Below are 24,692 nucleotides of genomic sequence, written 5' to 3'. Positions count from 1 at the left end.
GGCTGCATAAACAGCCAATGTAAGATAAATAAGGAGTCCCAGAATAAAAATACAGACCTGGAAATGTGCATGACATGTCCTCTTTAAAGTCTGGAAACCAAACAAGTAATTGCTGACACACTTTGATATATTGACCTTCCACGACCCCTTTTATGCTAAGCTAATATGCTTACAATGTTGGGCCTGTGGTAATATTTCATGGTGATGAATTTCTACACTAAACCTTGACAAGCGGTAAAGTTATCGATACCATTCCTGTAAGCAGAGTTTGAGTTTTTATCATCTTGAGATGATAGCTTAGGTATAAAAAGCAGGGTGTAAATACCCACGGCCTCTCCCATTACGGTACATGTGCTTCATATATCATCTGTCCGAGGAGGTCACAGACTACTGGCGCTGCATTTGGATTTATCTTGACACTGCTTATCAGGCAATACTGTAAATACCTGTGTCAAAGGCATTTTTAATTATATTCATTGTTTCATTTCTTCTTTCTTCAAATGTCAGTCAACATTTACATTACCATCACAACATGCACTGCAGGGAAATACCCTAGGCTGGTTACCAGCCCATCACAGTGTTAATCCACAGATTCCCTGACATTCCTGCTCAGGCTATGACCAGTTAGAGTATACAGTTGACCTGGGTCCTGTTTCACAAAAGCGATTTGCGAGCACTGTTTACACACAGATCGCAAATTGTGCTAATGCCCAATTTCACAAATAATTGTCACTTGCAAATTGCAGATAAGTTTGTGAGTTCTGCAGTATTCTCATATTCTCATGTGTGGATTACGGATGTGGTTTTTCTTTTAGTTAAACATGTCAAAATGAACTGGAGAGGAAATGATCTCATCTTGCAAATAGCAGCTTTCATTTTGCACCTTTAGTGAAACGGCTGCTGACTTGCATGTCTTTGGAATGTTTGAGAAAACTCACAAGAACACACAATAATGTGATTAACTCCACGTAGGGAGGACCAGTGTACAGGAGTCTGACAGTTCTCACCATCAGTTTTCATAGTTTTACTGACAACAATATGCACTCTCATCTGGAGAAAATTGTTTAAATAGGAGTGGTGGTTGAGTGGAAAGTAAATTTAGCCACTGATGAAGCATCCAGGCTTTTTCCAGTTCTGTCACAATTTCAGAATAAGTTTACTGTGGCATTTAACTTCAAACCCCTGTGTTGGTTGTTATACTTCAAATGCCACTATAGTATCTCTGCTGGCCCTATGTATTTCTAGTACTACAGTACATTTTCTCACTATCAGAGACTGTGTGTCTCAGACCTAGAAAGGGAAATCCCTCAACTACACACACACCCTGCAAAAAAGACACATGTTGTACTGCCAGTATTGTACTGGAAACCACGTCTGAAACAATAACACAAGTAACAACAATAAAAGGGAACATAATCACTTGAAATACTTGAACTATGAATGAAATCATGTGTTCCTGACTTTGGGTGACGTAACACTTGAGACTGCTCACTTCCCCACAACAGTTTATGAAGAACAATGTCGTTTTAATGTGACCTTTACATTTTTAAAAATACTGTATATAAGAATCACAAATGTGTTTTTAGCATTGAGTCTGGGAAGATTTTTGAGGGAGAGTTACAATAAATGACTTTTATTCTCTTTCTATGTATTTAGTAAGCCATTTCTATAATACTGTTCTAGAAATATTGATTATCTATGAGTCAGAACATGGCGTGGCACACTGAGTTGATGATGAATAAGTCTGCTATAAAACTGTCTGTTTAAGCTGCAAAAATGTTATTCTTGTAATAAACCTGCTCCTGAGTTTGTACCGTTTAACATTTCCTTATTGAGTAGCGTTCAGCCCACATGAAAATAAACACATTTCCCACTAAGTCATTTTCAGATATCACACACCAATATATCACCATAAAACTGGAACATGGGAAAAAATCCTGAGAGTACAGAAACAAAGACAACAAATGAGTAAGGATAACTAGGTGGTACATCAAGCCGGATTTTGGGATACAGGTGAAAAAAAAAAAAGTGTAGAAGCAAGTGTCATCAATCATTCCTCAAAACTTATATAGGAATTAACATTTCTCCCACACTTATTACCCTCACTCTCTAGTCCTATCTTCCCCCAACTTTTAGCTCTATTTTCTATGCTCATTCATCATCCCATTGTTCAGTCTGTCTGCGTACAATAAGTGACTATAAAGAAAAACTATAAAGCCACATGATTACCTTCCATGGTGCCATGAAATAAAACTTAAAAAGCTAAAAAAAAAAAAAAAAAAAAAAAAAACTCATTAAACCTCTAACTGTTGTATAAAATAGAGAAACAATCTACCATGAAAAAGGACATAATATTTCACCTTTTTGCCCAAAACCCTGCTATTAAACAGGTCTGTGTGTTTGTGTCAGAAAAATAAAGAGATGGAGATAATTAGAGTATAATAATAATAATGAAAATATATCACATTATATTACAGGGAGAAAGACAATAGGAGGCAGCCAGAATTAGCCCTTATTTGTAAACCACTCCCACTTCACACTTTGGGGCTTGGCCAAAGAGACATGGGGGTAGGAGGGTATGTTGGCAAAGACTATAAGAGAGGTGACACCCAGGTGGAGCATCATACAGGTGAGCCTTCACGTTCTCATGCCTCCACCCTCCGCTGCCTGTGGATACTACTTCTCTGTACCAGACGCAGGAGTACACCTCTGACTTGACAAGGTACTGCTTTCCTCTTTGTTCTCATTCATTCAGCTTCTGACGTAGTCTTTTGTCGGTTTGCTGTCATCTGACTCTGTCTGTCTTTGACAAGTTAGAGAAGTATGTGTGTCAGGTTCTTTCACTTCTCTGTTCACGGTGTGAATTATGAGCATTGATTCGGGTGTCTCATGATGGTGTTTTCTCCCCTCAGATTGTCCTTTAAGTATGTTGGCAGAAATGGAGACGGTGAGTCTGATGTTATTTTTAATTAGCATGTTTTTGATCCAGGTTAGCCCATGAATGACAAAGAAAAGTGTGTTTGTATTCATACAACTGAATGTTCCATTAATAGAGTGCTCAAAAACATCTTATGAAGTGTAACTGATGTCTGTAGGATAAATATAAAAGGTTGTTTGTAAGAATAGCAGCTCAACTACAAACCACTGTTACCAGAATGTTATCTGGCTGGTGAGGACACAAACACTTGCATAAATTTGCCAGTCAAACTAAAACACACATGGCCACAGTGTTGGTGCTTGGCTCATTTCCAAGTTTGACAAATATATGTTATACCCTAGATGGACAGAATTACTCATATAAAAAGAATAATTTCTGATGTTTAATATCATGTAAAAAAAAAAGAAGAAAAAAAAAAAGGATGATTTATCGACAATTCACAGCTCACTTAAAATGAACAAATTGAAAAATTGCATCCTTGATCTTCAGATCTCAGAACAAAATGACTTACTGTGTGATGCACCACAGCACTAAAGTGCTCCACAACAAAACAACAATGGGTTATCATGAAAAAAGAAAAGAAAAAACAGCGGGTGTTCGGTCTGATAATAACAACACCTCAGGCTATGACTGACATGAGACAAATGCCAGCCATCACGCAATGCAAGTGTTTTTGTCTCTGTCAGCATCACACATCAACAACCCCCTGGTAAAAAAACAGAGTGTGTGTGATTTCTAAAAGCTGCTGTCCTTCTCTGTCTCTGTCAGATGGCTTATGTGACTGAAATCAGGCTGAGTGGAGGTCGGGCGGCCTGGAGCGGAGCGGCTCCCCCCTCCTGCCCTGAGGTAGACCTGGAGGTCATTGAGGAGTACCTGCAGGAGCATTTGCTGGAGGTTCAGCCTGCACACCCGCCACCGACCACAATGGCGCAGCAAATGCACACACCCACCCACCAGGGTACCAAGATCACAGGTGAGTGTGGGGATGGCAAGGATCATATGCAGATGATGGAGTGTGTGTGTTTCTGTATGTTTCTATATTTTTAGTCTGACTGTTTCTTATGTCTGTATCTGCACAGTGAATAGCTGTACAGGTCAGCATCCTTATGAGTGGCACTATGGCCCTAACACTCCAAATGAGGAATATGAAGAGCAAGGCCCGCCTACAGCCTGGTCTAGTCGACATGACAACCAATGGGTGAGTTCAAGGACCTCACCTTAATCGTTTAGTAAATTACAGCTTAATCACCTCTTTTATGGCTGAACACTACAGCGGTGGATGTGACACCTTTCACCATATTGAGGCTGAACTGAGACTAAAATAAGACAGTTGATTGACTTTATTAATAATTTAATAGAATGGTTGAACCTGTGAATTATTAATATGTTTTTATATGTGTTTGCTCCAGGACCACAATGTGTATCCCTTCAAGGCACCAGCATATATCGACTCAGACTCCCAGTCCAGCAGCTCCCAGTACCAGGAATACCATGATTCCCCGTCTCCATCTTCTGACAGGGTAGATGGAAATAACATGGACTCCCTGCCTCTTGCCCCACTCTCAGGTATACACACACACACATGCACTTTTTACAACAAAACTCTCAAACTTCAACCAATCTAGTCACACCTGTACGTAGTGTAAAGCTCTCTGCTTAGATGTTAAAGACATGCATGTTCCCACACACATACTGTCCCCTCATAAGTGTACTTACATCCCCTTCCTCCTTGGCAGGAAAGAGAAAAGAGCGGTTGTTCCAGTTCCTGTTCGAGATGCTCCAGACGCCATCGATGCGAAGCTGCATCTGGTGGGTGCATTCGTCCTCTGGGACGTTCCAGTTTTCATCCCAAAACAAGGAGCAACTGGCACAGATGTGGGGCCGCCGCAAGGGCAATCGCAAGACTATGACCTATCAGAAGATGGCACGGGCACTGAGGAATTACTCCCGCACTGGCGAGATTCAGAAGGTGAAGAGAAAACTCACTTACCGGTTTGACGAGAAGACCTTGAGAGGACTACAAGGAGACTCTAATACAGTGTAGGCGGCATGATGGAGAGTGTGTACATAAGCATAGAAAGAGAATAAGCACAATGGATATTCTGAGAAAGCTGATTCTGCTGATTCTGTTTCTATGGTATGTAGAAGCAAATGAATACCAAGTATTTGAAAAGTCAGAAGATGAAACATTGTAGTTCACAGCTCAATGTGTGAAATCAGCTGGCATTAAACAATATGTAAATCTAAAAGGTTGTTACATAATATCTACTTTATAAGTAGAACTTAAACTCAACATAAAAGTGTAAAAGAAATAAAAATTAAAATATTTTCAGAATACCTGGTATATTTGTCTATCTCTCTATCTATGTGAACATACATACTGTGTAGTGCATATCGGCCAAGCAGACACAAATGTTTTTTTATAAAATAAAGCAAACACAGACATACACAGACACGTACAAGCTCACACCCATAGCCAAAATTGTATGCAAAGTAAGCATGCAGTGAAAAACCGCCACTAAAAACAGACCTGTTAATCAGTAACATCTAAAAAGTCCCCTGGCACACAGTAACAGAACACTCACACATGCTGAACACATCGATGTTTCGTATTACTTTCTTTTTGTGAAGTTGTTGAAGTTGGGGGGTAATAATTACATACATTTTGTCACGCTCTCTACCTATATTCAATTGTGACATATTTTGAGTATTTCAATTCTACATTATACTATTTCAGAGGGGAATAGTGTTTTTTCCTCCATTGCATTTATTTGACAGTGGTAGTTAAACTTGGTAATTTTTTTAAAGATTAGCTTAAAGAATGTGATGCATTGTTATAGATCAAACCCACACAAACAGTATATAAAGTAGTTTAAATTAGAGTAACATTAAAATGCTGCTTACATATTAATACATTGGTAATATTCCAAAAATATAATACAAAGTATTATATGACACTCTTACTGGACTTACTGCCTAATGAGTACTTTTACTTTTGATATTTTAAGTACATTTTGCTTTACTTGCAATTGAGTATTTCTATATTGTGATTTTGCTACCTTTACATAATTAAAGTAACAATCTCAAAGATCTCCTTTTCGTTCTCTTTGGCGGCACCTATGGCGATAAGTGGTAATTGCAGGTGTGTTTTTGAACCTCACTTCCCAGAGATCCAAACAGTGTTGTCTGTGTGACGTCAGTCAGTTGGCAGTACGCCACTTCACACACAAGTGAGTTGAAGAGCGAGTCTGTTGTACTAGCTCCGCCTACCCTCTCTGGCGGACCAACCACTGCTGGGTGATAATAAACATGTCACTAATCTCTGTGCTGTTTGTGATTTTCCCCAGGAATGTCGCCACCGACACTCAGTTTGTAATACTGCAAATTCAAGGGCTTTCATCAGCGGGCCACAGGTTCAATCACCATTGTGTTACCTCATTCGGCTATAGATAATGACTTAACTACGGAGCCCTCCTGGGGTCAGCTGAGAAAAAGAAAAGATCCATTTGTAAATCTGTACTCTTGGTTTACAAAGCTGTGCACACGATTTATAAATCGTGTCTTTGGATTCATAATCCATGCCTTCGATTATGAATCCATGTTGTTTTGTAAGTAAACTAGCTAGCTGTTCTATAGCATACAACTGCAATGTGTATCTAACACATTGCAGTTGTATGCTGTTACTCAGTTATTATCAGCTGTTTTGCACCTCATTTGGATATTTGCTCACCTTAGTCTGTGTGAGATGTCTACATACATTTATAGTAGAACCTGAACCTTCTTCAGTCATATATGTAAGGATTAGGGATGTTTTGACATGCATTTTTGGTTTATTAAGCTCTAGTGTGGTCTTTGTGCTCACAAATGTGTATATTTCCAGTAATGTGTTTGTGCATGCAGACTATAAAGTAAAGACAACTACAAAGTAAATAAATGTTCTAAATAATATAATAAATGTCATGTGCGCCTATTTGACAGGTGTGGGACCTCCATTGGTAGGCTGATGCATAAACTCACCCTAAGACTGCACCAGGGTAACCTGGAAACAGCTAGGGGGAAACTACCAGCTAAATACAATTCACAGTAAATTACCAGAAGTAAGATTTAAAGTATTTTAAGTGTGTTACAATAAGTGATAAGATGCTAAGAAATTTGAATTTTAACAATATATTAGTTGCATAGCATGTTGAGTCTGGTACATTAAGTAAGGAGTAAGACAGTTACCCTGATCCGAGGGTTGCCAACTTTCTCACTACCAAATAAGGGCCAAATGGTGGCGTTCCCCAGTGGTGTGGGTATGGTGATGTGTGAATATACTGTGTACTTATATATTCTTGTTCAAGTAGAGAGGCAAAAAAATGTGTATATTTAATTTAGTCCATGGCTTTAAAAAAAAAAAAATCAAGCGCAAAAGATGAAAATAGGAATATGACTCACCAAGTCTACTTTTTCCATGGATATTTTTTGCTGCTCTTGACTGATTCAAGCAGTCCTTTGTCCTTTTGCACAGCCAGAGAGAACATGACATGACAAGTCACAGTTCACGGATATTTGAAGTTCATTTTTGATCAGTTCTGTGCTGCATCTGTTTCTTGAGTCTTACCATTTAATGGTCATCAGAGAGAAAATCCTCTCTACAAAGGCATGAGCCTGGCACACTGAAGACAAATGCCACAATCTTGAACATGTTGATCAAGTTGGCTTTCCCTATTTTTTGGAAAACTGCCACCCACATCTTACTGGTAGATTTTGTGGTATCCTGTCCGGCTTTCTGTATCCCCTCCCACCTAGCACAGAACTCTTCATAGAGTTGGTCCATACTGACTGTCTCGATTCTTTTAAATCAAGGCTGAAGGCTTTTCTGTTTGCCGCTGCCTTTTATTAAATCAAATTTAAGGTTTTTGTTTCATTTCTTGCACTGTGGTATAACTTTTATTATTGTATTTTATCTGTCATATTCTATTTTAGCTTATTTTTTTATTTTCTATACTCTTAACTCTTTAATAACTTTAATTATATTTAAATGTCCTTTTATAGTGTGTTTCTTTTGTACTTTGTCTTAATGCCTTTGATGTTTTATGTAAAGCACTTTTTGTGTTTTGAACTTTTTGTGTAGCCTTGTTGCTACACAAATAAACTTGCCTTGCTTTCTGTCATTTTGAAGACAGCCACCCCCTGTTCCAGGTCAGTGAATAAAGCTCCTCATAGACGCCAATCGGTTTTAGTTTCACCATAACGTTTTCTGGTGAGAAATCAAACCACTTGTCAATGTATGCAATGACAGAGTCATAAAACCTGTTTCCACTGAAGCATCTTTATTTTGAACTTTCAGATTTCCTTGTTAACATTTGTGTTGCAGAGCTTTGTTTCCTCCAGCTTTTTTACAGGTTGGTCAAAAACAGACCCTGTGGTGTGGAAAAAGCACAGATAAATCTCAGCAGCTCCAGTTTTTTCTTCATTCTCAAAAATCATCTTCAGTGCCACAGGACAGGTCACTGCAAGGGACCTGAAGTATGAAGTAAGAGCTTTGCAGGAGACAATCGAGAGCTGAATGAAGAGAGAGCCATCGTGTACAAACATGATGCAGAATATCATGCCACTCAGTGTCAACAAAGGCAAAAAATGCATGAAGTTCCACTCTTCGGGAAGTAGATACTGACAAGTGGCTGCAGGTCTTTGAAACAATTGACTCAATATCCACTGACAGCTGATTATTGGCACTGCTCAATAACTGGTAAACAAAGTGGTGTGGTCCAAAGTTGACATTGGCATTATCTGCTGCATGCAGCCATGACTTTGATCTTTTAGATAAAACTAAGCTACGCTTTCTGCACTCCAACACAACAAACTCCTCCAGGCACTCCTCTCTCCAACTCTGTCATGGCTGAATATTTAGCTGATTTTGAAAACAACTCAACTCTTGCGAGATATCAGAATGAGACTTCTCCTTGGGCGAGACTTAGACACAACAATCAGACTAGCGAAAGGTAAAGAAAAATGTTTTATTTCTCTGTATGGTCCTTTCCATAAAGTTACCAAACACTTATAATAACAGTCTGAGCATGTCAGTGGCAAAAACAAGCACTTTTAGTGGACATAGAATGACAGTGTGCAATTCCTTCGTTGGATGACATTGCAGTCCATTTCGCAGCTACTGGCTGCAGCGCTCTCGCTCAATACTGGACCAATTTCAAAAATTGCTTCCCCATTAGTCACTTAGACACAAAAAGAAGGAAAATATGGTCCAGGTTGAAAAATACCAAAGTTTCCCTTTAAGTAAGTCTGAATTTGGGCTCTTTGCCACATTTCACTTCCAGTAAATTAAATATCACCAGCCTTAGCCTTCTACCAGAACATCTTACCGTAATGAATCTTTTAGAATCAGGATTAAGCCTTACATCCAATCAGAGGTTGTAGATTATATTCAATGTTTAAAATTCCTCAAATTTCATATAAGTATATGAGGACATTCCCTTTGTCACTATCTATAGGATGGTGAAGTCACAAAACACTTAAGTAGTGACTATTACGAGCTACTGAAGTGCTTAGCCCGTCAGCAAGAAAAAGTGGATGAAAATTTCAACAACAAAGAGAGAGTACACCTTGTATTTATCTTGAAGAAGACAGAGGTCATATGACAAAAACAAGACGATGAATAATTAATACATTTGTACATCAACTGTATAAAGATTGACCATCTCTTCTAATCATCCATAAAATGTAAAGAGAGTGCTTAAATTCAATTAAATTTGCAGTGGGTGGTGTGCTGGAGTGCATTATATAGAAAAGAGTTCCTAATATTTTGTCCACACCCTCAGGTTGGACAGAATATGTATAGGCTTCATAGAAGAATTTAAGACAGAGCTGTTGTATAGGATTACAATAGATTGTACAGGTGTTCCTAATAAAGTGCTTGGTGAATGTATGTTTCACTGTGAAAGCCAGTCTTGGTAGGTACAGTTAGAGACTCAGACAGCAGATATGAAACCCCAGCAAAAGCATTCCAGATGAGCAACACTCCATCCACAGCTGTCTTCCCTGGTGTCTTACAAGCTGTCCACTCTGGTCTTCTGGAAACTCTGTAATAAAAGAAAATGTTTTGCTTAAATAAAGAAAATAAATGACTATGAGGTTAATCTTTCCTCTTTACTTTGATGGTGTTTACATCCACTGATGAACAGTGTAGGAATGTGTAGCTTTAGTTTTTACTTTTAACTAAAGTTTTCCAATTTTAGTGAACCAAAGATCATTTGACCAATTAAAAAAAACTTAAGTCATGATATATAATATTTGGTGTCAAACTATTTTCAGTCATTGACTGTCTGAAGTCTGTGATCCCTGAGGACACTTATATCTTCCCTCTCTGCCAGACCTGAACTGCAAACTGGACTTTTGCCTTCGGTCTGTTTTTCAGAGAGTGGCACACCTGCTCAGCTGGACTAAGGTCAGGTGAATGACAATGCCAGTCGAGAACATCCCACTGCTGAGTCATAAAAAACTCCCTGGCTGCATTTGCTGTATATTTAGGATCGTCCTCCTCCTGCATTGTCCTAAAAGTGGCAGACTACCTAAAAAAAGGGGGCTGCAGGTGCTTCACTGTTCACCTGGTATGGATGTGAACACAATAAAACCACTTAAAACCAAGTCAGCACTTTTGTTTCAGTCATTGTTTAATTTCAAATCAAATGTGCTGCAGCCAAAACAACCTAAATATGTTACTGTCTAAATGACGGACTCTGCTCTCCATTTACCAGCTTCTAGTTTCCCCCAGGCTATTTATTCTGGTGCAGTCATAGGGTGAATTTATACATCCGCCTACCCATGGTGGACCCACACCTGTCCAATAGGGACACATGACATTTATTATATTATTTAGAACATTTATTTACTTTGTAGTCTGCACGCACAAACAGTGCGGGTAATATAGACATTTGTGAACACAAAGACCTACGGAAGATTAGGGCCACATAAAAAATTTTATTGAGTTCTGAGATTTAAGTCAGATTTTAAACTCTGAACTCAAATAAATGTTTCAGATATGGCCCTAATCCTCTTCCGTAAAGACCACACTATAACTTCATAAATTAAAAATGCATTTCAAAACACCCCTAATCCTTACATATATAGGGGAGAGGGTCTGGTTAACTCACTTCTATCATAAGTGTAGACATTTCACATAGACTAAGATGAGCAAATATCCAAATGAGGTGAAAAACAGTTGATAATAATAAAGTAACGTTAGCATACAACAGCAATTTGTTAGCCACAACAGCTAGCTAGTTTACCTACAAAACAATTAGCATTGCTAGCATTGATTATCTTCTGCTAACAGTTAGCTACGCTGATGGGCAAGTAAACAATTTAAACGGTGTTTGGTTGTAGAGGTTAACTAAATAAAGTCATGCACACAACAAGACCACAAACACATAAAATTGACTCACTTAAATGGCTGCAGCGGCTCAATGTGTCTCCAAAAAACTTGATGCGTTTACTTTGAAAATCCCCAGCACTGGTTCCGCCCAAACCCATGGGCATGGATTCGTAGTTAGAGAGCATGGTTTACAAATCTGTGGGCATGGATTCGTAATTAGAGAGCATGGTTTACAAATCCGTGGGCATGGATGTGTAATTCGAGGGTACAGTTTACAAATCTGTGGGCATGGATTCGTAATTTGAGGGCTCCATACTTAATAGACATTTATTTAAATGAAAATCTTCAAGATTGTTATTTAAAGTTACTTTATTTAGTACTTCTTCCACCACTGACAATACCAAACACACCTGTTGTGTGAAAAATGTGACATGGCTCCTCCAGAAGCCTTCAACCGAGGCTACTGAGGCATATTTATTAGGGTGAGGAGGGGAGTTTCACTAGCTAATGAAAAACAGATGGTGTCTCCATGGAGTGCACGCCTGTTGTTGTGTGTGCACAGAGGCGCATGCATGTTTGCATATAAAAAGCATCTGCTCAATGCTTTTCTGGTCATTTGAAGCCACAGGCTGAAAGCAGCAATACGGTATCTGAACAACAGACACAAGGATTATGTTGGACCTCACTGTGGAATTCATTACACCTGTCCACAACCTTCAAGGACACCTGTGCTATCAAACTTTGTAGTTTCTCTGTCGTCTCTGGTCCCCATCATCAGTGATGGCTGAATGGAGTTGGGTGGCTTACACAGTACTAGAAGTGCTGATTGCTGCGGCCTGTAGCCTTGGCAATACATTGGTCGTGTGTGCAGTGTGTGTCGGCATACGGGATTCCCTTCGGGAGCCAACGTTCTGCTTCCTGGTTTCCTTGGCAGTGGCAGACTTCCTGGTGGGTGTGGCCGCAGTGCCCCTGGCTGTACTGTTGGATGGCTGGGTGAATCTGACCCCTGACCTGTGCCTGTTTCTCAGCTGTGTCGTCCTCGTGCTGACGCAGGCCTCTGTGCTGTCCCTGCTAGCTATCGCTGTTGATCGATACCTTCGGTTACACACGCCGCACAGGTGAGCCATGCACTCACTATGAAACACTTGTTTACAGGAAGAAAAGCAATATACAACACATCCTCACTTGTTTTGTTGAAATAATCTTCTTTCATTCCCTCTTTCTTCTTAATCACTCATCCTCAGATACAAAGCAATGGCCACACAGAAGCGAACATGTTTGGCAGTGTCTGTGTGCTGGATACTTTCCTGTCTGCTGGGGTTCACCCCACTGTTTGGCTGGCACAACTACTCCACTCTACCATCTGATTCCACAAATACATCTTCCTCTTCCTTCATTTCTCCATCCTGCACCTTCCTCTCTGTTATCTCCCTTCCTTTCATGGTTTACTTCAACTTCCTGGGATGTGTCATGGCGCCCCTGCTGGTCATGACCCTCCTCTACATGCGAATCTTCTGGAGCCTGCAGGGCCGTCTAAAGGACAGCAGTCCTCAAGCCCAGGCCTCTCTGCTCAGGGAGAGGAGGCTGGCCTGCTCCCTGGCTCTGGTTCTCATTTTGTTTGCCAGCTGCTGGATTCCTCTGCACCTGATGAACTGTCTGCTGCTGTTTCATGGTCCTCAAGCTGTCACGCAGGGGACACTATACACAGGCAGGTGACTGTAGCTTTTCTTCTCCTTACATATTCTGCAGTTATTTGTTTTTATGTTTAAAGATTGGTTTGCATAGTTGCTCCATTCTTATGATTTTTTTTATATGTATTATGCAATTTCAGTTACAGTGAATATAAGTCTAACAGTAACACATCCAAATTTTCCAGGTATTCTTCTGTCTCATGCCAACTCAGCTGTCAACCCTGTAGTCTATGCTTACCGCATCCCAAAAATCCAACAGGCCTACAGTCAAATATGGAGTCGCTTCCTGATGAGGCTAAACAGTTGCCATGGGGACAAGCAAGTTCGCCGATCAAGTACAGGCCACCGAACCAATCATACAGAGACGTGTGGATCAGGAGGGAGGGCTACACCATAACACCACAAAACAAAGATCCACAGGGACGTTTTAAGTCAAGGATGTTTGAGATTTGAGTTCATGGGAAATTGTGTCAAATGTTTTCCACACTCACACAATCAAACAGTCATTTAATGCTTTATTACATATAACCATGTAAGGCTGAGGAAATGCAGGCACCCAGTGAGTGTTTGAATTTGTGAAAACCATACTTGTAGTGTTTGCTTTGAATTAAAACCTGCACACTCTTGGTGTGCCATGGCATACGGTTGACTACCCCCTTTCTGCAAACTTTCCTCTAGTCAAAGCTATCTCCTGTGTCTCCACTAGAGGGGTCTCTAGACTAACAAACTCAAGGTGCTGTTGTACACAAACCATGAAACCATCAGAATCATACTGGGCGACTAACAAACAATTTCAAGAACTCAACATCTTGGACAACTGATTTGAGGCAAGTACGACTTTATTGACATGTACATATTTTTAGGTTAGTCATGCGACAGGTTCAATCAGTTCAACACTAATCCTTTCCAGCACGTATGTACCTGCTCCTTTTTTTGTAATATCGAATAATAAATGTGATATTTAGAAGGGACAGTGTGTTGAATATTCACGAGTGTTCAGTGAGCCCCTCAGGGAAGGCAATAGACTGTATAGTTATCACCTGAGCAGGGTGCGGTCCCACCCACCAAACTATACAACCTACTACCTCACCCTGACAGAGCCCAAATTAAACACACCCCACCTAATAAACCTGTTCTGGCAAAAACACTGCTTGTCACAATTCATTATGTTGATTGCTGCAAGCGTATGTTTTGACTGGACGGCATGATTGCCCATCTGGAGATGACAGTCGGTGAGTGGCTGACTCAGCTGTCTCCTTGGGAAAGACAGTAGATTGTATAGTTATCTCAAAAAGAGGTTACAAAACCCCACAACTATTCAATCTACTACCTCAGCCCCAAGGACAGCATCCACGTTGCTTCAGCATCAAAGATCCACAAAGGTAACACTCCTGCAATGGTACAAAGAAGAAAAGACAGAGAGGGTTATCTTAATTAACTAGTCTTCTCTATAAAATACATGCAAGATAAAACTGGATAGGGTGTGAAAGATGGCCAATTTTGAAGTGTATATTTACGTGACATTTTTGATCGATGTGTTCAAATTCAATCCCTGCAGAAAGGAGAGTAATCGTATTTTGGTTTTATCCCTGTCTGACTTTGTTGTCGTTTAAATCGGTTCTTGGAGATGGTTCAAAATCACGACTTATGGCTGAAAACAACAAGTCTTAAACTGCCAATATTTTAAGAAATGTTTATCACTCCTTAACAAAAGAAGAGCCTCAGAGATTTGGCTTATTGGCACATCCTCACCAATCAACCAAGCTTTTTTTGTTGCGGCACTGAATGTCTTCGAGATATCCGTTCCATTAAAATAAATCAAAGACAAATAATTTAACGGTAAGCAGACATCGAAAAGTGAGAGCACTAATGTGTGAAAGCCCAACAAACAACTCACTGGCTTCCTGAGACTCTGGCATGTGATCGAAAGAGAAAAAAAGCTGCTCGACTCTGTGCCAGGAATTCGTTTCCGTTTTTGCCAAAAACTGAGCTCATTCCAGTGGGCTATCCCTGTGTAGGCTGGCTGCTGCTTCTCAGACGGAGGTACACACACAGATGCCTGCAAATATGGCTGCCACCAGCTGCCTCTGATTGAATACAAGGCTGGGATTCTGCCCCCCAAAACAAAACAAGGAAACACAAAATGGCGTCTTGCATATCGGCCATTTTAGGTCTGCTTAAAAACATTGTACGGTCTACCTTTCAGGGTTTTTTTTCTGAGTCTGCTGTCTCTTGATGAAGGAAGAGCGGCTGTTCTATTGAGAGTGATGGAGAATCAATCTTGTGCCAAGCTTGGAGAGGAAGCCAACAGACGCAGACAGCACACTATCTCAGGTACTGAGTGGGAGAGAAACTCTAACATTACTTATCAGACAGCTGGAAAGTTCACAGAGAAAATGTCCCTGTGATTTTACTGATACCAGCAACATTTTTGGTTTGATAAAAAAAAACCTCTAAGGCACTCTCACTGTACAACCAGAAAGTATTTTTGTCTCTTAAACTTTTATTAATTTCACAAAGAAACCCATTGTTCATCCTGCTAAACCTTTACAGTATAAAGGTCAGGATGGTCCAGCAGGTTAACATGGCAGCAACTGAAGGGTTAATGAGTGCCAGACTAATGCCAGACCTGGGCCTCAAATAGAGAGAGAAAGGGTTAGGAGGTATGCTACTTGCATAAATTAGCATACAGCCCCGACCCCAGAGACTTGGTCCAGACCAGCCCATAGTTAGCATGCAGTAGACCCTGCTAGTCTGATTACAGAAGACCAGACAGACAGTAGGGGGGTGGGGGTGTGTTGGCATGATGCCCAACTCTGCCACCATGCCAGTGACAGATCTACAAGCTCTGTTTGGTTGCCAAGAATCGTCCCCTGACTGGCGCTGTATTCGAGAGAAACAGACTAATAGTGATATAACATAGTGTACTGTGGGGAAATGGGTCAAATTAATGAAGATTTAACAGGACATCTGAGCCTGGCCTCGAATGAAAACATTAAATGCTTGTGGGGAATTCTGTGCTTCTGGGTTAATTGTAAAAATTGGCATCCTGTTCCGTGAACAATTCCAGACTGTTTTGGAAACACTGAGGCCAAACTCGGTCAGTCATGTGAGCTCTATTGGGCGCTGTTGTCTGTGATGGTGGACTTTGTCTGTGGCACATAAAAGGGGCACACATGGCTCCTCTCGGGCAAATCATTTTCTCTGTCAACAGCTCGAAAATAAAAGTGCCACAAGTCAGTGGGGCAGCTGACAGAAGCTGAAGAAAAGACAAGAAAAGGAAGAAATGTGGCCCATTTAGTTAATCTCATCTTTCTATCAGACAGTCTGTCTGTGCATCTGTCACAGCAGAATTATGGCTCAATGGTAGTAAATTCACATTAGCGCTATTCTGTGTAAGCCAAGAAACAGGGACCTTGTCCTCATTTGCCCTCTGATAACGCTGCTCTGCTGTAACCGACCACAATATGTTTTTCTATATCGCCACAACTGTCAAGTACGAAGGCCTTTCAAGAAAATTAAAAAAGACATATCTAACACCTACAAAACACAGAAGGCAAGTTGTTATGATCAAACTATCTACTTATTCTGCACTTTTGTGGAATCAAAATGGCCGCTAAATTGAATTACTACTCATTTATTATTATACAGATTTTACAAAATTCCAACATCAACCTAAATCTGCTGCGCTATCAAAACACACACATACCAAAAGAAAAAAAAAAGCGCACCATTTTTCACAAATCAAAAAACATGCGGAAATTAAGATGAAAAACACTATGGAAACAATAGGCCTTAGCTTCCTCTCACCCACTGTGAAAGGATGCACCATTCGTCGGATTTATTCCTCATCCAATGCAAACGACGTAAACACAAATTAATTAGCAAATCCCCAAACACACACAGCACACTCAGTTGCCAACAAAACTCCTCGGAATTGGAGCAGATTTTTCGCAGGAAGCAGAGGCAGGGAAATACCTATTGGACTGCCTGGTCCCTTGGTCCGCGAGACGGGATGAATGCTTGGCACAGACACAACGGAGGGGGCACCAGACGATTGGTAAAGGTTCTTGTGTGTTTCTCCCTCTCTCTCTCTCTTTGCTTTCTCTCTGAGCTCTGTGCCAAGAATGGGCAGTGTCTGTGTACCAGGCAGAATTTCAATGAGGGAGGAAGGAGGTGGTGATGGTGGGCAAAGAGAAGGAGGGGTAAGGGAGCTGGTGTTGGCAGAGGAAGTATGCCACACAATAAATGGCAGAAAGAAGAATTCCTACAGTTGAAAAGATCCAACTGGATGCGCCAGTTTTGTCTAACTCTTGTCCAGCCGTACTGCAGAGAGTCCGGGCATCTGGCAGATACGAGAAAGTAGGCTTATCCTCTACACAGCGCTATGGTGATTTTATCGTACCTGCTTTTTTATCTCCCCCATTCCCTGAGGAATGCCTGTTTCCTACATTAAAGGACGAAGGACGAGAGCGATGAGCCTCTTCCGTGCCCACTTGGCACGGTGCCTACACTGATGTTCTGTATATCCTCATTAATCGGCCGCAAACACACAGGACACATGCTCACAAGTAAGCATGCATATAGAAATGCACGTACTCACACGCAACCACACACTGGTAGACACAGCACAGTTGCTTGACCTGTACACATGGAAAAAGCTCAAGCTATCTGATCCTGATTTACTAAATGCTAATTAAATGGAAATACTTTCAGTCCTTTGCCATCAACATCTCTGTTTTGCACACAAATGTTGGACTCACGGGCATAAGAGCAAGGTAAACATGTCGGGCAACGTGTTTGATGAAAAGATAGTATGACCCAGATAAGGCAGGAGTATAAAGGAGCCATTGTGTTGACTATCACAGTGTCCAACAATCATTTCAAACATAGATACACAAGTAGAAGTGAAGCTAAGTTCAATAATCAGTATTTTAAAAAGGTGGCAAGTCATTCTGCTTTTGTACATCTTCAGTTTTTTAGATTTATAGATAAGCATCTCAGGTTAATTCGTCATGAGATTAGGAATGCATTTTATATATCTACATAAATGTACTACTTCAAGAGAATGTGAGTTATTAGCTGATAAAAGTAAAAAGAGGACAATTTCTGAATTGTTCAGCTATACTCTTCAGTGTGTTTATAAAACCTCTGAATGAAGACCATATACATCACGGATTTCTTTCCTCCTCTTCATCTATCCCTTCTCCTCTTTTCCACTTGTCTATGCTTTTGCTAATGTGCTGATGAGATGTGTGGTTACCATGGTTTCAAATGTTTCTGATAGCTCAGATGCCTGGCCTGGCATGTTGCTACACGCCCACATGTTATAGCATTCACTGATGCCACATAGAGCAGGCCACACATGCACATGTACACACAGAATATACACCCAAAACACACTTTTAAAAGGTATGCCCTTTCAAAGCGGGTGTGCGTGCATATTTGTCTGCGTGTATACAAAGAGTTTGTGTGCAAGAGTGCAAAGCGGTGTATGTCAGGACGAAACAGCTGCAGCTTCCTGCATGAGAAGAGAAACTTCCTGTTGCCTTGCTGCAAACAGCGGCCGGTCAGCCGAGATATCAGCCAATCAGCTATGTTGAGGCTGAATGCAGGAAGTTAGCCTGACTGCCTCTAGGAGAAAAACTCAGAAACATTATGAGGCAACACGATAAGTTCATCTGAGGATAAGAGAGGGGCGGGGAAAGAGCTCTCCCACCCCTACCTCTCTTTCTGTCTCTGTAACCCTTGTTCTCTCTCTTTTTTTTCCAGCTTCTTCTTTCTTAACATTTTCCTCTCATCACTGTCACATGTTTATATCCATAAAAAGATTGTCTTTTAGAAACTTTTTCATCTTTTTAATGTATTAATTTGCCTCTTAATGCCAAAACTGAGCAATCTGAAGTGACAGAGGCTAATGCTGAGGAATTGGGAGTAGTAAGCCCACGAATTGTGAGGGGTATGTTGAAAGGGTCTGCCCATATTCTCTGTTTCTTAAACACGTGGCATGAAGGCGCCATCTTAACACCAATCCCTATTTAGATCAAGATACAGTACTGACAATAAGCAGTCTGGTTACATTCCTAATTGTACATACAAAATGTTGATATTTCATATCATTTCAATCGGTGTTAAATTTTCTCTCTAAATGTAGATTATACAATCTAATCGGTTGTCGTTGAATTTACATATCCTGTTTTGTCTAAAACGGAGAGTGCAACAATGATATTTTGCTTCGGTTAAGTGGCGTTTTGGTTTCTGACATGAGACTTTCAACAAAATACGCAGTGTAATATGAATAATTAGCTTATTTCCTTGCAGCTACATAAGATACACATCAATCAGATAAATACAGCGGTTTATTTTTACTTTTTTTGGGGGGGTTTTCGACGGTAGGTAACACTGGTGATAGTAAATCAACAGCCTTACTGATAAAGTGCGAAAAAAACACTAAAGGAAACGCACATTAAACTGCAATTTTTGGTAAACAATCTGTCTTTTTCTTTACAGTGTCGTCTGTGTTTGACCTAACTCGGTTTCATTTCTGCTTGTGTTTCCTCTGAAGTGCAAAGTATCATATACAATAGTCTATGACCTAGTGTGTCAAGACAAACATTACAGTTGCCACCTTTTCACAAACTGTCACACCTAAAGATCACAGGGAGATAAAACTCACGCACGCACACACACACATGCTCCTGTGAAACAACTGCCACATAGCTGAGTTTTCATGGTGGAAGAACGTGCAAACAGTGTGCGAGGGGAATGAGAAACAAAGTAAATATTACCCTCATATTACTTATCATAACAGCTCGGGATGATAAGAGACCTGCCAAGCGTCTCAATTGTCCTGTGGGTGCAACCCGTCGACACTGGTCAGCAGCTAAACTCATACTGACCTGAACACAACAACAGCTCTATGACTCGGTCAACCCTCTGAGGTCAGAAAGTAACCGAGGAGGCCTGTCCTTCCTCCTTCCAGTCTACAAAGAGACACCTGTTCAGTAAGGAAAGCCACAGAAAGACTGTTTACCACCCTGTCAGAGCCTGCTGTCCTGGAGCAGAGAGGGAGAGGAAGAGGGGGACAGGGAAAGAGAGAAAGAGATGAAGGAAGCGAAAGACAGGAGATGGTCAGCAGGGAGTCAAGGTGTCCCTCTGAGCCTCAGAAAAGTTTCTCCTGTTATGTCCATCGAGCCAAAATGGCGGCGAGCGGAGTGCGGCGTGGCAACCGACGACGGGAGACACGTTTACAGGACGAAGACCGTGATGAAGGACAGAGAATAGGGCGAAAGGAAGTGGAGGACAAAGATTATAGGCCAGTGAAATAGATGGGAAGAGGTGTCGCAGGATAAAAAAGAAAAATACCTGGAGCCTGTATGTGAGCGGCGGGCGGGCCGGAGGACTGGAGGAGAAGAGGGCCGTGATGGCGGGAAGAAGGGAAAAGAGAGGAGTTGAGCACACCCTCTGAGAGCTACACCCCCTTCCCACAATCCCCTCCTACTGGCGTGAGTGCGTCTGTCCGTACACGGGGTGACAGAGGGACGTCTGCTCACACACAGCCCTATAACACACACACAAAACGCACACAAGCCACAGTATCAAACAGTGCACAACAAGAAGAAAAAAAAAAGAGCTCCAAATCACACTCGCAATAGACTCACATTACTTGCAGTTGCGTATGACCAAAACGGAGACAACCACACAAATAAACAGATGCAGGACAGTTCAAAACACAAACATACACATAATCAATTCGCCAGCCTTTGGATCGCCCTCTGCTCTGCCCTGTGCTGTGTTTGCCTCGGTCCGCCTGCCCACTTTGGCACTGCTGCCAAGAGGGAAGGAGAGAAAAAGGAGGGGGGGCGTAGAGACACAGAAAGAGGAAGGGAGGGACATGCTGTAGCGAGAGAGAGAGAGAGAGAGAGAGAGAGAGAGAGAGAGGGGGAACAGAAAGAGGAGGAGTCAGAGAAAAAGAGTTAAGAAAGAGAGTGAGAGAGAAAGACAAGAAAAAGACAGAGAGGACGTGTAAATTGTTGTGAGCAGACAACACAGTGACACAAAACAGTGGGACAGCAGCTGGGAGTACTCAGAGCATTTGTATGTTAATCATCTAACATTCAAAACACACCGCTCGCCTTGTACCGTACTTATACTATCCTGCAGCAACAGACAGATGGCGAGAGAGACAAGCAAATCTCAACACTTCTGCCATATTGTTCCATCTTACCACATTTTGACAATCAATAGATCAAAAAAAGCCCAAACTGGCTTGAGATCCGAACTCTATAAACTGATGGACATTTGTTGTCAAGTTCTCCTGCCTGAAAGAGGAGTCCCGGGAGACTTACTGTCTTTCTCGACATCTTTATTCTGCCTGCTTTTCTCCGCGTCTCCCTCCATCCTTCCCTCAATTCGTCCTCTCCCTCCATCAGGGATAATATCAGCCCTCCTCAGTGGGAGGGGTTTGAGGGAGTTCAGCTAAATGAATCAATGAGCGAGGAGGGTGGATATTTCAGAGAATGTCACTTTTTTTTTTTTTTTTTCAGTCGTTGGCATCTTTCCCAGGTCTCCCTTTGCTTTCTCACACCAGCAAGACACTTGAACACCAATGCAGATCTTGGATCAGCGAGCAGTCGCCTCTAGATGACTTCAGTCATTAGGAGAGAAAACATAAATCCATCTGTTCATAAATGGCCGACCTTCTCTATAGCCTGACTGTGGACCAATCACTGGCGTTTGAGCGGGTATCCCAAGCAGAGCCAACCAAACAGAGCACACATCTGAAATGACGTCATTTTTAAAAATGCTGGGAATAATTCTTTAAAAAAAACGAATACTTTTTTACCATGAAACTGCAAACAAACACTTTTCCCTCTCTTTTAAAACTTACAGCAACCACTTGAGGGCAAAAAACTAATCTTGTTTTGTCTTTGTCAAGCGAAACAGTTAATTCCTCGTGGCAGTTACTGTAATACCTGAATTATTGAGTACTCAAAGTGACCAAACATACATACATACACACATACACACACATACAAACACACACATTTTTGGAGGGTTTTACCGGTCCTCAAACACTCACTGCGGAGACAAAACAGACCACAATAGTCCACACACATGTGGTACGAACAATCCGGTTCTTCCATGGAGGCTCAGATTCAGCCAGCAGGTTGGACAGCCCCTCAACCTGACGTCACGTCTCCTTTGTTGTTTATGAATTTATTTCTCTCCTCAGCTGAACTCTCTGAACCCAATGTCCCCCCCACTTCTCTCTTCCCCTCCCGTCCCTTACTCCAGCCCTACACTTACCCCCTGCCAACGAAGGCGGGCAAATACAGTACGGCTTTAACAAGGAATAAGAAAAGAGGAGAGACAGACAGACACAGAGAGGAGAGAGACAGGGAGAGGCAGAGAAAGGAGCTCGGATGTCTCTCTCACTTTTTCTTTTCGTCCTTTTCTTTTTCGATCGCTCCCTGTGTCTCTTCCTGCTTGGCTTGTAAAAGTTTCAGCTGCATGGCGGGCCGGCCTCTTTTGGCAGCCATCCAACTCTTGATTCTCCTGTCCCCTTGCAAGAGAGAGAAGGAGGGGAGGACAAATATAGTCACAGCTAGACTGTAGTGTACAGTTGTAGAGGCAGATGTACTCTGAATGCACAGCAGCCATTCAGTAGTTTACAGCATTCCTTCAGCACTTATAATGAGCAACAGTGAAGCATCATGCAGTGGATCTAATGTAAAATACAAGTTAATCATTGCCCGAGACATCACGCAGAGCTTTTTAAAGGCTGTGCCACAGTTGTGATGTTAGTCTTTCTTTAACTGAGTGTGACAGCTGAGTCTGATAACAGTGTGTTTTGGTGCTCACACCCAGTTCACACAGGGACACACTTGCAGTGTTATTTCTCCTACTATCAATAACATGAGCAGCTTAGTTGAGCTTGCAGGAGCTTGTATGTACAGATATATTTACACAGGCACACACAGACTCATAAAATGCTAGATGCAGGACATTGTTTCGAAATAGAAATCCAGGCCTGCTAAAGGGGCCTTCTGTTTCAATGCTTAGGTGTAGTACATATATAAAAAAGCAATGATATTCACAGGAATATGGTAATGTTGATATACTTTACGTTAGGGGTGTGAATATTTGGGAATCTCACGATTCGATTCCAATTCTTGGTGTCCGATTCATTTCAGAATCAACTCTTGATTGAATAAATAAAAAAGGAGGCACTATTTTCAGTCTCTTGCTCCAGTATACTGTGACAAACTATTTACTAGTGTCCTTATTCCACTGAAATACAATATGAAACATAACTGGCAGATAAGACAAATGTTCCACCGCCTTTTCGTTTTAAAAAAGTTAACTGCATCCATTAATGAATTAATTAATTTTAAAGCAGCTTACAGTCTCCTGCCTGTATGAGAATAACAAGATGAGGGGGAGGTGGAGAGCACCGTTAGCTCTGGGGAAAAGCCATCACTGTCCAAGACACTGAGCGGGCGCAGAGTTTATGAGGTGAAACAGACTGAGCACCGAGGTATTTTCTTCACCTCAGAGTTGGTTTAAGTTGTTTAATGCTGCAGTGTGTGTTGGTCAGCCGGTCCCGTTTGTTACTGCTGGAGTTCACTGCTCCACGAGTGAAGGCGTAGAAAGTTCACAATATACTTCACGTTCGTCTCGCAAAGGTAATTATTTAGTAATTAATTGCTTGCCTTTTTTGAAGTTGAACTACAAGATAACTCTTGCGTGTGCACGCTGTAGACTGTCCGGGTGCTGCACTGCCCTCGCAAGTTGAGTTCCGCCTTTTTCATCCTGTCAACATCACGTTATTAACTAACATTTAGAAAATCGATTTTTGACGTTAGTGAATCGATTCAGAATCGTAAGACATACGAATCGAGATTCATTATCATCGATTTTTTCATCCACCCCTAAAGTACATAAAAATGATAATAATTTATATGCAATCTATATTGACTATTGAGGTAGGTCCTCTGAATAAGTAGCCTAATCCATTATTACATTCTATAAACTTGTTTTGTAATATGTTCTGTAGATTTACTTAATTACAGGACTAACTGACTCAACTGAACTAAGCTTACAAAGCAAAGCAAACATTTAGTGATTTAAATCACAGTGATTTATTTTCCCTGAAGTAACTTTAAAAGTTTGAAAACCTATAATGAAAGCATTTTCAGTGGTTCAGTACCGAAATATGTGACTTATTTTATTTTATTATATTTACTTAATGATGCAACGATTATTTTGAAAAAGTTATTACTGCACAAAATGCATATTGTAGGTAACAAATGGTGTTGTCTTACCTGCAAGTTTTGTTGAGGTATTGTGTAAAAAAAGAAGTAATTTTAATATAAAGTATTAGCCTACAGTAGATAATGACGTGAGATACAAGTTGGAGGTCTTATATTCAATTTGCATATTTGTGCTGCAGTAAGAATTAGCCCACCTCCTGATTATTTTGCAATCAGATTATTAAATATATTCTATGATGAAGAATTATGCCTGATGTTTCCAACTATGATTAAAAATAACTCTAAAATAAAGGCCTAACAAAGCCAACAGAATAAGTCTTAACAAAATCTACACTGAAGCTAATATGTCCCCTGCTCACCTGACTGAGAGGCTTTGGTGCTGGAAGGACAATCACATGTGAATACAGCAGAAGGGC

General features: G+C 41.0%; 2 protein-coding genes and 1 long non-coding RNA gene across 5 annotated transcripts; 2 read left to right on the top strand and 1 right to left on the bottom strand.

Moving 5' to 3' along the window:
• Nucleotides 1-5,282, top strand: LOC122982400 (transcription factor Spi-B). 2 transcript variants are annotated; one of them, XM_044351666.1, is made up of 6 exons: nt 1-2,722; nt 2,913-2,947; nt 3,707-3,911; nt 4,018-4,136; nt 4,348-4,504; nt 4,675-5,282. In XM_044351666.1, exons 2-6 carry the CDS (start codon nt 2,927-2,929, stop codon nt 4,980-4,982), a joined length of 810 nt encoding a protein of 269 aa, XP_044207601.1. In that variant the 5' UTR covers nt 1-2,722; nt 2,913-2,926; the 3' UTR covers nt 4,983-5,282. The 2 variants fall into 2 exon arrangements, with proteins under 2 accessions (XP_044207601.1, XP_044207600.1); XM_044351665.1 differs by having other exon boundaries at nt 1-2,947.
• Nucleotides 5,283-8,926: 3,644 nt separating this feature from the next.
• Nucleotides 8,927-11,463, bottom strand: LOC122982415. Its single transcript, XR_006403445.1, has 2 exons — nt 11,380-11,463; nt 8,927-10,017 (listed from the first exon to the last, which is right to left on the bottom strand). It is a non-coding gene; the product is annotated as an uncharacterized LOC122982415 (long non-coding RNA).
• A 615-nt stretch (nt 11,464-12,078) lies between these two features.
• Nucleotides 12,079-13,734, top strand: LOC122982391 (adenosine receptor A1-like). Of its 2 annotated transcripts, none has more exons than XM_044351656.1 (3): nt 12,079-12,427; nt 12,554-13,017; nt 13,186-13,734. In XM_044351656.1, the coding sequence occupies exons 1-3, from the start codon at nt 12,090-12,092 to the stop codon at nt 13,395-13,397; spliced, it is 1,014 nt and encodes a 337-aa protein (XP_044207591.1). In that variant the 5' UTR covers nt 12,079-12,089; the 3' UTR covers nt 13,398-13,734. The 2 variants fall into 2 exon arrangements, with proteins under 2 accessions (XP_044207591.1, XP_044207590.1); XM_044351655.1 differs by having other exon boundaries at nt 12,554-13,021.
• Nucleotides 13,735-24,692: the final 10,958 nt, after the last annotated feature.

Source organism: Thunnus albacares, chromosome 5 (genome assembly GCF_914725855.1).
Source record: "Thunnus albacares chromosome 5, fThuAlb1.1, whole genome shotgun sequence".
In the NCBI taxonomy this organism is placed as follows: domain Eukaryota; kingdom Metazoa; phylum Chordata; class Actinopteri; order Scombriformes; family Scombridae; genus Thunnus; species Thunnus albacares.
This window is presented reverse-complemented; position numbering and strand designations above follow the sequence as displayed.